The following is a 13,847-nucleotide window of genomic DNA, read 5'->3' on the forward strand; positions in this document are numbered from 1 at the left end:
TGATGGTAATGTAGCAGTTTACTAACCAATAAGAGTTTCCTTTCTGTACTTTCCACGTATCTGTCTATAAAGCAGGCCTGCAAGCAATAAACTAAAGGATCCTCTTGTTCTGACTCCCTGAGAGTCTATGTCGTTCCTTCCAGCCGTTCCCAATCGGAACGACAGTGGAAGGCCATTCTGGCCCAGACAAGGTTCTCCCTAATTTCTGACCCGTACATATCCTCTTGAGATGCAACTGGAGCCTACCACTTTCCTTTCTTACTTCTCATCACAGAGAAGATGCCCTACTTTGCAAGAACTTCTTATAAATTTGCAGGCTGATCTCATATTCCCCTTTCCTGAGATTAAAAAAATCATATCCTTTTCAGTTTCCCTCTGCACTTCTTATTTTCAAGGGCTTTGATAATGCTGGTTGCTTCTCACCTCCTGGCACACTGAGACTGGGTACCCAAAACTGGGCATGGAATTGCAGTGTTGAGGGAAAGGATGCTGTGTGACATCTGATGGTTTATGCCTGATGATACACTCCAGCAGCAAAGCTCTTTAACAGCTGCACATGTGGTGGCTCCAGCAGCTGAGGACTGAAGGAACCCTGAGCACAACATCCATCCGTGCTAGAAATTATTGCTGCTTCCACACAGGTATTGCTCAGAGCAAACTGCAAAACCCTGCTGAAAAGCAGGACAAGTTACTTGGGAGACATGTGGGCTGGTCTGAGCACAGCCCGTTTCCCAAGGAGTTGTTCCTGAAGGCTGAGTTCTGCTTGGAGTCCATGGTGTTCTGTAAATGAGATGTTTCATGCTCTGGTGTGACTGTCAAGAGGCATTTTGCACTAGCAGAGTTTCTTTCTCCTCTCCCCAGCTGCCTGTTTACTCCAGACCTGTCAGAATGGCATGTCTCGTTCCCCTGTGAAAAATTTGGTGCAAGCAGCCAAAGGATTTAAAAGTTATTAGGGAAAAAAAAAAAAAGAAAAAAAAGAAACAGCAGAATAATTCTGCTTCCTTCAAAAATAAAGCTTAAAAAAGATGAAAGGTATTTGCCTTCACTCTCTGTAGGCTCTAACTTGGCAGCCAGCTGGAGAGAATTTGGGAAAGCAATTCCAGGAGCCCGGAGCTCTTACTGTCAGTAAAACCTGCTGCTGAGACAGCGGAGCCATCTCACTGCAATCCTCTTTCCCCTGCTTCCTGGCAGTTTCAGTTTTTTTAGTGTTTTCTTTGAGCTGAAAGTCCCCCAGTAGCTTGATCCACTTCCTGTGCAAGATGGCAAGTGATTGCCCACAATCACAGCCAATTCCTTGCCTGGCAGTCCAGGCTGTGGGCATTGAGGTTCTTCCTTTTTAGTTTTATTTTTAGCTGCAGAGACTCATAAACATTCTCATACAGGTGGAGAAAACAAGGATGATAAGCAAGGTCTAGAGGTTTAGAGTACATGTTGAAGTCTGTGTTGTGGTGGGGCTCAGTGTGTCCAGCACAGCTGCCTTGGAAGAGGCACCCACACTCAATTATTCATGTCCCTGCTGTGGACAGAAGGTTTCAAGAAGTTCTGGCTCACATCTCTTCCTTTCAGAGGCTACTTCCCCCATGACTGTAGATGCCACTGCACATCCCAGATAATCCAGATAATCCCTCCATGACAATCCCAGGGCACTGAGAGGCATTAGGACATTTTTCACCGGGCCACTGAACCAGAAGGGTGAAAACTTGAGTTAGCATGAGTGGGACAAAGTGTTGGGGTGCCCATTCTCAGAGATCTTCAAAGCTTGACCAGAAAATGCCCAGAGCAAACTGATTTAATCTTGGAAGCTAGGCCTTGGAAACTGGAACATGAAGTCAGACCAGAGACTGCCAGAGGTCCCTCCTTCCCTAAATGAGTCTGTGATTGCGGGCATGGTGTGGGGTAAAACTCATCCTTCAGGTCCTGAGGTCTCCATCTCCAGTAAAGGGAAAGTCACCTTCCTGATTCTGCATTACCCATCCAGCTGAAATCATAAAGCAGAAAGTGAAAAATAAAACACCCAATCCCTTTTTTCAAGGCTGGAAAGATTGTTGTGCTTGTCAGACATTTCATTTTTTATGACATTTTTACTGATTTTTTTTTCCTGAAAATGTTATTGCTTTTTAGCTTGACTGAAAACCCTGCTTTCAGAGAGAACCTCTCATAGCCATCTTGATAACATTTTCTGTTGTTTTTTTAAAAACCCCAAATGATTAAAAGCCCTCATTACAAATGCTGAAAAACCCCTCACAGTCTGCCTGTTTTGAGCCCAGCAAAATGAGAACAACATATAGTTCTGTATTTTTCACTAAATACTTCTTCCCCTGTATTTTTTTTTTTTAGTCTTTCCATTCAGCTGTGAGCTTTCCAGGGCAAAAATTGCCTCTTTAACAATGTCATTTTCCAGCTCCCACTTCACTGAGGTTTTCAATTTGGATGGGAGCTCTAAGTCAGATAATCATTCAAGACCACAATGTCTCTGGTTCAAAGCTGTGCTGACCATTTGAGCTCACAGCTCCAAACTAAGACTTTCAGTTTATTAAAGCCCTAAGTTTGATGGTGTTTTTTCTTATTTTTTCCCCAGTAGCTTTGTTCACTGATGCCCTGTTTGTTTTGCAAGCTATTATAAAACAGCATTTTTTTTTTTTTCAGGGAGATGCTGTCCGTTCTTTGCTTTTCAGGAATTGCAGCTATCAGAAATTATTGTCTTAGTGCCTAAGAGATCTGTCATGTCTGCCCCTTCCCTTAACACTTACAAACATGTATCATGTTGATGAATTTAGATGGTCATTTAAAGGCAAATTGCTTGTCCTACTTTTTGCTTCTTATTGATTGTCATATAATTAACTGATTCATTTTGTTAATATAATCCAGAGTGCCTGTAACCCACTTAATCAGCAAAGCCTGATCGGAAGACTTGGGTTTAATTAGACTGCTCTAATTGCCCCACTGAAATGATGTTTCCTCTGTCCTGAGCCATTAGTTATAAAAGCCAGATTTTTTTTTTATTTTTATATTGAGATTTAATCAGGGGCAGAGAGAATAATATTATGCCTCGTGCCAGAGGGAGGACTCTCTAACCAAAGACAAAGGGGTTAGGGAGAGCAGTCCCACATGGTTAGAGGTGACAAATCCCTCGTTACCTGCTGAGGACCCAGCAGGATCAGGGCTGTCCATGGTCCATAAGGCTGAGATCTGCTCTTGGATTTGCTCTGCAGCTCTCTGAGTGTTCTCTAAGTGCCTGAGCTTGCCAAGGAAAATTGTAACTGATTGTAAATTTCTTGCAAAAATGGACCTTCAGCAGGGCTAAATCAATTTGCAAAATCAAGCTGAATTTGGGAAGTCATTTCAGCCTCCCATCCTCCCCATAAGAAATGAGGGATGTGTTTTTGGAAGTGCCAATATAGCCTGACTCTGATGTTTCCTAAATCCAGGCTTTTTCTTATTCACAGTTGTGCTGTTGGCTTGCATGTGCTTATAAAGGTGAGCGAGATAAGACTGGCTAATTAGCTTGTAAACAAAATAGAACATTTTGCTTTGCATCAAATGAAATATTTTGGGTTGCTGAGTCAGACTTATGCATGTTTAAAAACATTCTGGCAAAAAAAGAATTAAATTAGATGCAAAGGTGGTGCAGGGGAAAATACCCTGTGGGGGTTACCTTTCTCGAATGAAGGGCTGGCTCCTGAAAGCAGTCCTGATTAGTGGGAAAATGCCTGAAGTACTCAAGCTGCTGATGGCTTTTCTTAGAGTGGGGGGATATCACTTGGTGGGCGAGCCTCTGTTTACGGGTACTTCTCAGACAGTGCCAGGAGCCTGAAGAGGAATTAGCTGATTAATGTGAAATTAGTGCCAGAGACTGTGATTAATGGTGAATGCAGGAGCAAGGTAGAAGGAGAAAGCCCAGGGCTTTGCCTTTGGAGGAGGTTGTTGGATTACCTGGAAGCCATCCCTCTTCCTGATATCCCACTGCTCCCACATTCTCCTCCTGTCTCTGTGCCACTGGTCCCTTCTCCATCTCTTGACTCTCAAGCCATGGCCTGTGGATCTGAATGGTGTGCAGATCTCTGTCCTCGATTTCCAGCACAGGGACAAGGAGGTATTTGGAGAGGGATGCAGCAAACCCATGAGGAGGAAAATGAGCTTGCAGCATTTCTGGGGCTCAGAGCTCACCTGGGAGGATTTTTCCCTGCTCCTTTTGCCTTTGCTGCTTTAAAGAAATAGCATCTTTTCTAATAGTAATAAGGATTAGGTACCACTGGAGCCAAAGGGACAGCAGTCAAATGAACCAAAAGAAAGTGAAATCTCATATGCAATGTTTGAAGGTGAAGGACCCCCAGAGTGCCACTTTGTCGAGGGACACAGAGCTGTGCCCTGGGTGTGCTCAGGCTGCAGTGGGTGATGGAGAGGATGAGGGTCAGCCCCCCCAGCCCTTCCCTGCCAGGCACAGCTGTAAGAGCTGGAGGCTGTGCCAGCTCAGCATCCAGACGGCCGGGGGTGGGATGTGGATCAGCGCCTGACTCACATCGCTCTGGGCTCGTGACTGTGTTCTTTTGGGTACTAATCATGCAAACGTGCCAAGAGCAGCAGCAGTGCTTGGATCTCTGCTGCCGATCTCCTGTCTCCTTCCAGCCTGTGACCTGGCTGGAAGAATGGCACCTGGCCTCCAGAAAGGAAAAGGATTTTTCACCCTGAAATTAACATTTTCAAAGCACTCAGTGTTTCCCCTCTCAGTGAGTGGCTCTGTTGGAAGGGCAGATGAGCTGTCTCAGGTGGTGATGAGAAGGGATCACAACTCCAGCTGGCAGTAAAGTGGGATGATCATAGTCAGTTTCCCTCTCGTGGTTTGCAAAGGAATTAACTGGAAGGATATTCAATTACTTTCTCAGGTGAATATGGTCAAGCTGTGCTGGTGTGTCCTGCAGTTCTGGTCCCTTCCAAGCTTCACCTGAGAAGATCCAGGTGGCACTGCTGAATTTTGTTAAAGCTGTAGTTCTGCCCTTCTGGTCATAATTGCAGATTTTTGCCTCACCTTTCCATTGCAGAATGGCTGGAGCTGTTGGACAAGGTCTGAGGTGTCCTTCCATTAAGAGATATTTTCTTACATTATCTCCCCCTTGTGCTGTTTTCTGCCTGCTACAAAGGTCACAAGTTCTCTTGTCTGTGAAGGACTGGATAAGAGGCTCCAGTTCTTTTAAAACATTTCTTAAAAGTTTCTGTGGGGAACTGGGGAAGGTCTGCATTCCACAGAAAAGGAAGGAGCCTTAAAATGAAAAGAAAAAAATGAGGAGTGTGTAAAAGAAGGGAGATCCCACCAGTCAGGGCGGTCAGTGGAGAGCCAGAGCATCCACAGGGTATAATTGATTGGAAGAGTGGTCCCAGGGAAATGGGGTGGTGGTTGACACCCAGGGAGTGCCATGAGCTCACACCATGGTGGTGACTGGAAGACAGGCTCTGTTTGATGTGGACAAACAATATAAACAATAAATATTTTTGGACTGCTTTTTTTTTGCCTAATTCTATAGTCCCTGAGGAAGATGTTTGGCATCCTCCCCTCTCCTTGCTTGTACTGGAGGGACTCAGTATCCTGCAGAGACAGCGAGGGAAATGACAGGATTATTCCCCATGGTGATTATCCTGTGATCTCTCAGGGCTGTACAAATGGGAGCTGATTACAGTAGAAAAGGAGTAAATTGTGTAATTAGAGAGGGGGAAGAGGGAAGAACTTAACCTCTGCCTGAAGGTGCTGGTTTGGAGAGGAAAGTGGAAAATAGAATGCTGAGCAGTGTCTGTTCTGGAAATTCAGGGCAGTCACAGCCCTGGAAAGAGCTGACCTGGTCCCTGGCTGCTCCTGTTGCTCTGTGCAAGCCCTTTGATCCTCTCTTCTGGAGAAAGAACGAAATATTTACTTCTGCTGGAACTCTTGACCAGTTTTTTTTGTGAGCAAAGTCTCTGTTGTGTGTCCACCTTGCCCCAGGCCTGCAGTGTGGTTGCCTTATGAGGGGACTGGCTGCACTCAGACATTGGCATCACCCCAAATTTCCCTCTGGGACTTGTCATGAATGCTTAGAAGAGAAAAGCCATTGCAGGATGGAACCCACAGCAGTTCTGTGTTGGGTGTAAGATGACTAAGATCTTTCCTGCTGCTTTACATGGAGCAGGAATTTTGCCTCCCCTTCCCTTTATTATTGACCCAGCCTGGCCTGGGCCATAAAGTGTGTCTGTTCCCATTGCTGGGAAAAAAAAACACACAGCAGAACTGCTCTCAGAGCCACAGAGAGGCAGGCTATTATTGTGAATATAATTCATGCCAGGAAAAATAGCCAATTACCTTCCTATAGAACCACTCTCTGCCCAGTGAGCCAGTAATTGCAACATCTAACATTCATCATGGAGCTCTGAAAGTGCTTTGGGAATAAAATACTGGCAAATGGATGGACTTGAAAAAGACAGGGGAAAAAAAAGTAAAGTTAAGGCACTAGATATTAGGGGGTGTAAAATGCCTGCAAGAAATCTATGCACACTTACACCTCAAGTCCTACAGATGCAAGAATTTGGCTTTGCCTTATATTCACCCTACTTTATGTTTTAAAGTTACATAACTGTATCAATGTAGATGTTTAATAAACTGAATAGTGAAATATTGAGTTGGGGACAATGCCAAAGGTGCTTTCTTCATGTTTAAGAAGGTCAGCTGGGCAATTGTGGCATAAGTGAGTTCTTGCATTTATTTCCCAGGTTAACCAGTGAAACAACCAACAAAGGGGAAATCCATCTTCCTCCTTCTTTTCCTCCTTGGAGGAGGAAGAAAACACTAAGTTCTTTCAAGAGCTGCAAGGGGTTGAATATGTTTGCTCTGCTGGACTGCACTAAAGGCCACGTTTCACTCCCTGCCTGTCCCCAAGGTGATCCATGGACAACGTCTGGAGGTTTCCCAAGATCGATTAATGCTGTCAGCTACTGAAACCTCCAGGAACCCTCAGGCTCTGGGGGATGTGCTCCAAGGCCTGTGAGCAGCACCTCTTCCCCACAAGCTGGGTAGGAATCTCATTCTGAGGAGGATGCCTTTCCTATCTGACAATGGAAGAGTTAACTGCATGTGTCAGAGGACTTGGCTCATTTCACCGAGTTGTCTGGGGTTTTCCCCTGTGCAGCCAGAAGGATAATTTAGCTGTGTGTCTTCGAAATGCTGCGGTCTTGTGTCCTGTAAAACGTCTGTCCTTTAAATTGCTTGGTGAGCACCAGCCCTCATTTATCATGTCAGCTGTGATCCATGGAACAGCAACAGCCTCGCTCTTTCCTGAGGACTAGCCCGCCCTTCTCTTTCTTGAAGGAAAACAAATCTACACTGAAATTGCTGCTGCCCTGAGTTTCCTTTTTCGCCCTGAACCCTCATAAATACCCTTTAGGGAGCTCCAAAGGGATTTTCTCTTTGTTCCATGGGTGCAGAGAACAATGCTGGCCCATAATCAGAGATTTTGGGTCAGCCATAATGTCATACACAGTATAGGTAATGTCAAACCTGTCAGAACGGGTGAGCTCACAAAATAACCTAAGATTGTGCCAAATCGAGACAGAATTGTAAAGGGACAGCTTCCCTCTCTGCACTTCTCTTTTCTGGGTGCCAAGGGTCACCTGCCTGCCTATCACAACAGCCAGGGCTGTAATTCCTGCTATTGTAATTCCTACTGCAGCCACGCCTCTGCTCTCATCTTCACACCTTTGTGTGGAGATGGCTCCCTTCACCTCACTGCCGGCACCCGAGCTGCTGAAGAGCCAAAAGAAATGTCTCCATTGTTTGTTCCCCTGTACTGATTTCCCTAATACAGTCATATACTGACTCCTTTGTGGCGCAGCTTCTGTAGGCCAGCAGTGCTCCTGCTTGAGGGGAACAGACCCGGCAGGACCTTTCCTTGGACAGAAAAAAATTCAGCTTTTGTTTCTTCCTTTTCCTCTCCCAGTTCCCCTTTGAACGTCTCTACTTGACACAGAAATTCACGGTAACTCTCTAAGTCCTCTAATCACTACATATATATATATAAGCAGTGGATTGTATTTCTTCGTCATACCCTCTCTCCGCGGAGCCCCGAGCAGGTCGATGCGGCTCTGCGCTGCTCGGCGCTCGCTTGGTCACGCCTGTGAGCGCGGGGCGGAGCTAGCCCGGCGGTTTTCCCGCCAGCGGCGCGCGCGGGCCGTTACCGCGTCCGCGCGCTCCCGTGAGGCGATGGTGGGTGCGGGGAGAGGGGGGACGGGTGGACCGGGCCAGGCCAGGCCAAGCCAGGGGTTTGGGTTTGGATTTGGATTTGGGTCTGGATCTGGATCTGGATCTGGATCTGGATCTGGATCTGGGTCTGGATCTGGGTCTGTGCCAGTGCCAGGAACCTCCCGGTCCCTCACCGTGTGTGTTGTGCCTCTATTCCAGAGGAGGAGCCTGGCCCCCAGCCAGCTGGCCAAGAGGAAGGCGGGCGATGAAGATGAGGAAGAGGAGGAGGAGGACTGGCAGCCCCCGGCGGTGAGCGAGGGGCCCCGGGACGTGGCCCCGTGTGAGCCCGCAGCCGCGGGCAGGGGGATGCGGGACGGTGCTGCATCCAAGTCACTCCCCGGTGCCTGAGCCTTCTCATCCTCTGGGCATCGCGCCCCCGGCTTACCCCGCCGTAAAACTTTGTGTATCGGCTTGTGGTTGGTGGAAGAACTTCATTGTGTACAGACGGTGGTTATGGAAAAACTTACCCCTGTGAGAGCTTCAAGTGCTGTGTGAAAGGAAGGCTAACTGGCCAACTAGGAATAGGCTGTTTAAGACAAAATGTTAGATATTTTTGTAACAGGACATGGGAGGATCAGTTTCACCGATTATCTGTAAGAGACAGTAAGGACCTCGTTTAGCCATTCATAATGACACAAATCCCAGCCCTAATCCTAATTTACAGTTATGTTCTATATCATACAGATTAAAGAAGCTCACATAATGTTTTCTTGGTCAAATTCATTTTTCTGTGTCAGCAGGTGTTTGAAACCGTGCCTCATGCTGAAGAGGACTGTGTTAAATCAGGAAACAGTTCAATAACTTATTTATTTTCATGCTTTTCTAAGTGTTTGAAATGTAGGGCTCAGTGTGAGGCCTTGCACCTGCATAACACCAGGTGCCATGGAGCCTCTGGGGACTTTGATGTAGTTTGTTCCATGCTACTGACCCTTCCTTTTTTTTTTTTTTTTTTTTTTTTGAGTGGTGGAACAGTGCAAATCTTAGTGTTGACAAACTTGCTCTTTTAGAAGTTAGAAAGTGGTAGTTATTTTCTTAACTAGGAGAATGTTTTGAGCTTCGTGTAAATTAAACTTTAGGGTGCATGACCTTGCTGTGCAAGTCCTGTGGCAGCAGGGGTGAGTGCTGGCTGTGTGTGCTCAGAGCTGCTTGGCTGCCTGGGCAATGGTCTGTGTGCTCTGGTGCTTACTGAGTGTGACTGCAGAGCATCTTCTGCTCTCCCCAGCTGCCCCTGAAGGGTTTGGCTCCGGTTCTGTTTTCCAGAGTCGGAAGAGGCAGAAGGCAGCCGGTGAGATGGAGAGTGGAGAATGCTACAGGTCGCCTTTCCGCAAACCCTTGGCTCAGCTGACCAACAGACCCCACTGTCTGGACAGCAGTCAGCACGTGAGTGGGGTTGCTGCTGGTACACAGCTCACTCAGCCAGGAAGTCCAAATGCCTTCAGGCCCTGTTTCAAACTGAGGTGTTATGGAAGTGCCATGCAGACACAAAGTTGTTTGGAGAGGCTTTTTGTCAGCTCCAGCCCTTTAATGTTGAAGGAGCTATGGTGGGAGAACTTGCTGTAGTGGAAATCCTGAATGAGGGAGTTCTGTGAGGCCCAGGTGAAGGGATGTGAGTTGCTTTCCACCCAGGTGGGTCGAATGCTGTCTGCCTGCCCAGTTCTCTCTGGGCTTCCACTGCTGGAGACCAGTTGCTGGACTAGCTGAGTGCTTGCTGATCCAGCATGGATGTTCCTGCAGTGGTAACCCAGCTCCTTTACAGGAAATGAGTTGCCTGACTGAATTACCAAGGCAGGGGGAAGCAATAAGTTTTAAAGAAGTGAATAAAGCCAGTGGATTTAGGAAGATGGGAGCTATGAAAAATCAATTTCATGTATTAGAAAACCCAAAGGAAAATAGTTTTGAAAAGCAGAAGTGGTGGAGGAAATTGTGCTGAATTGTTACTTTCTTCCTTTTGGATAGTCTCGAAAGTAGTTGGAGTTGAAGCTTGAGTAGATTAAATTGAGGGACTCTGAGTACTTGGCAAAACTTGAGTTCTCAAGAAATGTCCTGGACTTGCTTTCTTGAGTAATCTCTGATTTCAAACTTCTGAAATGTGTTTTCTTTTTGAATTCCTAGGAGGCTTTTATCCGCAGTATTTTGTCCAAACCCTTCAAAGTCCCCATTCCAAATTATAAAGGTAAGATGAGGAGGTTTAAGGATTGTCTGTGTTGGCTGACTTGGGTAAAACAGACGATACTTAGGCCTGTCAAATATATCTGTGGGGATTATTGTTATTTTTTGCACTGATGCGTATGTTCCAGAAATCCTGACTTAATTTTGAAAGAGAAATACTGGCATATTAGCAAAGTCTTCATATTTCTTACTAGTGTTTAGTTTGGATAATCCTACGTTTCAGAATTGGATTTTATAGTCTTACTGCTATGTATTTGATGTAGTGCCAGGAGATTTTACACCGTATCACAAATACAAAAGCAAAATGAATTCCAAGCCACGAAGGTTTATCATTTAAATAATGATGCTAACAGACAGAAGGCTGAGGTGAAAAAGATTGTATGTGCCAGTTTTATTTCTACTTGGCTTGGTGTGTTGAGCCTCAAGGTGATCTTCATAATGAGGTTGTTTTGAAGTTCAAAGCCTCAGCTGGTTTAAATCAGTGAAACATAAGATCTCAGAAACAAATGGGCCTGTTCATGTCCCCTGCTTCCCCTTCACCCTCCAGCTGAAAAACTCGAATGCAGATCAACCAGTTTCACTCAAAATATTAAAATGTCTGTAAGCAGCCAGTGAATATGGAATGACAAGCCCCAAAAGAGTTTAGCAAAGCTTGCTTCTGGAGAAGCCGATTTGTCAGGAGGCTCAAACAGACCTGTAACTGGGAAAGCTGCTTTCTGTGGCTCTTACCTTGCTCTCTTAATTGGGAAAAGTGACTGTTCCTTGTGCTCTTTCTTTCTTGTGTGTGCATTGCTGCCTCAGCTTGTGATATGCTCCTGTTTTGCAGGGAGCTTTAGTAAACAGTGGACAAATAGACTGATTGAATCTTTTTCAAGCAGAATCAATCCTGGGAGCACAGGTGCCTGAGTTTTGATGGGAAAGTTTTTTGTATGTTCTTGTGTTTATCTCCATTTCAAAACTGTGACATCAAAATACAGTACTAGGAAAAGGGACTCATGCTTGGTTTCTGCTTTTCACAGAAACTGGCTCTAAGGCCAAACATCTACTATTGCTCAGGAGAGAGAAAATAATAGCCCAGAGCAGGTAGTGACAATATGATGCTGGCTATGGTGCTGTAGAACTTTGTCAGTGCTAAAGATGAATTCCTGACCTTACATCTAAGATACAACTCTGGCTAAGTCTGGGTTAGGTGACTGCAGAAGAGGATTTAACCCAGCATATTCTGTATGTAGGAGTGTGTTTGTTGAGATTTGTTGAGATTCTGGAATCCTCCTCGGCTTTGAAAAAACTAGAACAGCTGCCTTGGGTGAGCAGTTCCATTGTTCCATCTTTGCCTCTGTTCCTTCATTTTGTTTTTTTCATGCTGCAGAGCTTCCCACTGTGTGCTGCCAGAGCTCTGCCAAACAACAGCCCTGCTTAGGGTTGCTGTCTGCACCAGCTGTGCGTGCACCTCCACTCCAGAACCCAATTAATTCACTGTTCCTAAGTGTAATCACTCTGCTGTGAGGCTCTGCTTGCTTCCAGGAAGATGTTGTTGTTTAAGCTGTGCCTTTGTTTGCTTTCAGGGCCCCTGGGCTTGCGCTCGCTGGGTGTCAAACGGGTGGGACTGAGGGGTCCTCTCCATGACCCATTTGAGGAAGGAGCTCTGGTTCTGTACGAGCCCCCAGTGCTGAGTGCCCATGACCAGCTGAAAATGGACAAGTGAGTCGCCACCTGGCATGAATGCTGCAGCTCTGATCTCTCTGGGTGTAGGTTTATGTGCTTGTCTCCCAAATGTGTTCAGCTAGGGTCTGAACATCAAGGGGAGTTTGTTTCCAAGTGTTCTGCCTGGATTGGTTCAGGTATGGTTACAATCAAAGAAGGAATGTACCCATGCTGGATTGTCTGTTCTTTCACTGGCTGTTCCATCTCTCATACATCAAAAATTTAAACCTGTTGCAGGGAATGAGCATACACACTTGAAAAAGTTGCTTAGAAAATCTCATGGCTTAGTCATTAGTCAGGAAGCACCAGCAGCTAAGGACAAGCAAAGGGAGACAATTGTCAAATATTAGGCTGCCTACTGGTTTTTATTCTGAAGCAGTTTCTTTTGTGCTGTTGTCATAACTTAAAATGTCTGTCACAACTGGATTTTCATGGGCAGAGGAAGGGGTTTCTCTCTCTAGAAATTTAGTTATGATATTGTTATAGAAACAAGAAAAACAATACTGACATTTTAACTGTGTCTCTGAACCACATTCTGCCCTTGTTTCAACCACATACATGGTTTCACTGATGTTTCAGATTGTGGGTAGGTCTCTAACTTCATTCTCAAGGCTGAATAAATCATTTTTCACTTTCTTGTTTGAAGGTGCTTCCCCTGTGCCACAGGGGAGATTTAACAAAACCTAAACATGCACCAAATTCCTTAATCATACTCTCTTCCTCCTTGACTGCCTCCTGCAGGGACAAGGCACCTGTCCATGTTGTGGTGGATCCTGTCCTCAGCCGTGTTTTACGACCCCATCAGAGAGAAGTAAGTTTTCCATTGGGACCTGAGGGTGTGGCTGGAGGATTTGCTCCATTTCAAAAAGCTGCATTTCCTCTGCAGGTCTGCATAAATGTCACAGGCTGACAGTCTAACAGGCTCAAGTCTGTTACAAATATCAAGTCAAACATTTGTTTTAAGCTTCTTCTGAGAGGCCCAAATGCTGATGATACTCCCTGTCTGCTTTCAAGCAAAGAGGGCTGAAAGTCCTGCTTTTACTTACCTTGAAGTCTGGAGATGTAGCTGTGCTGGGTGGAATAAAGTGTGGAGGATGATGGAATGTAGTTACAATAAACTATATTGCAGCTCAGTTTTGAGTCAGACAGGGCAGACTTGCCACCACTGTTTAACTGCTCAGCAGAATTGATTGGGTCTGCAGTCCCTGAGCCAGCAAACACAGATGCTCCAATTTCTGGTACTATGGCTCCTAACAAAGTGTAGGGTAGGTTCCTACTTCAGTGTGCTTTGTTTGGAGGCTGCCCTTGGTAGCTGTGAGCTGTGCCTGACCTATGCAGACTTGAAATTTGACAGTGGAGACTGCCAAAAAACATTTTATGTTGCAAATAGGTGCAACATTGTAATGTGGCAGCAGTGGATACAACTCTCCAAATATCTCATGTAGGCTTCTGGACGGTTCAAAGTTCATCCCACATGCAGTATATTACCATTTAAGCCTGAAGGGAGCACAGATGGGAGCTGTGATTGCTGATCTTGCAGGCTAAGCTGGTCAAGCTACATGTGTCCCTGCATGGGAGATCTTCAGATGGCTCTGAGAGCGTTGTAGGCTTAGTTTTGTCTCAGATCTGGTAATGAACCTGTGACCCAGTGTAATGCTCATCTCTAGCTACATAGCTGGAGGCACTCTGGTTTTGGGTAAGCTGCTGCCTGCTGGTG

The 13,847-nt window shown here is 45.7% G+C and overlaps 1 protein-coding gene across 3 annotated transcripts in view; it reads left to right on the forward strand.

Moving 5' to 3' along the window:
* Nucleotides 1-13,847, forward strand: part of RAD54L (RAD54 like) — a 49,080-nt gene that overhangs the window by 23,175 nt on the left and 12,058 nt on the right. The window contains exons 1-6 of one of the 3 annotated variants that reach the window (XM_015636538.3): nucleotides 8,149-8,221; nucleotides 8,417-8,506; nucleotides 9,518-9,637; nucleotides 10,370-10,430; nucleotides 11,992-12,127; nucleotides 12,872-12,941. In XM_015636538.3, the coding sequence (XP_015492024.1) occupies nucleotides 8,219-8,221; nucleotides 8,417-8,506; nucleotides 9,518-9,637; nucleotides 10,370-10,430; nucleotides 11,992-12,127; nucleotides 12,872-12,941 (480 nt within the window). In that variant the 5' untranslated portion in view covers nucleotides 8,149-8,218. Of the gene's footprint in view, nucleotides 1-8,148; nucleotides 8,222-8,416; nucleotides 8,507-9,517; nucleotides 9,638-10,369; nucleotides 10,431-10,459; nucleotides 11,733-11,991; nucleotides 12,128-12,871; nucleotides 12,942-13,847 lie in introns of those variants that run through there. The other 2 variants (XM_015636536.3, XM_033516316.1) reach the window with 2 other exon arrangements.

This window comes from Parus major, chromosome 8 (genome assembly GCF_001522545.3).
Source record: "Parus major isolate Abel chromosome 8, Parus_major1.1, whole genome shotgun sequence".
NCBI classification, from domain to species: domain Eukaryota; kingdom Metazoa; phylum Chordata; class Aves; order Passeriformes; family Paridae; genus Parus; species Parus major.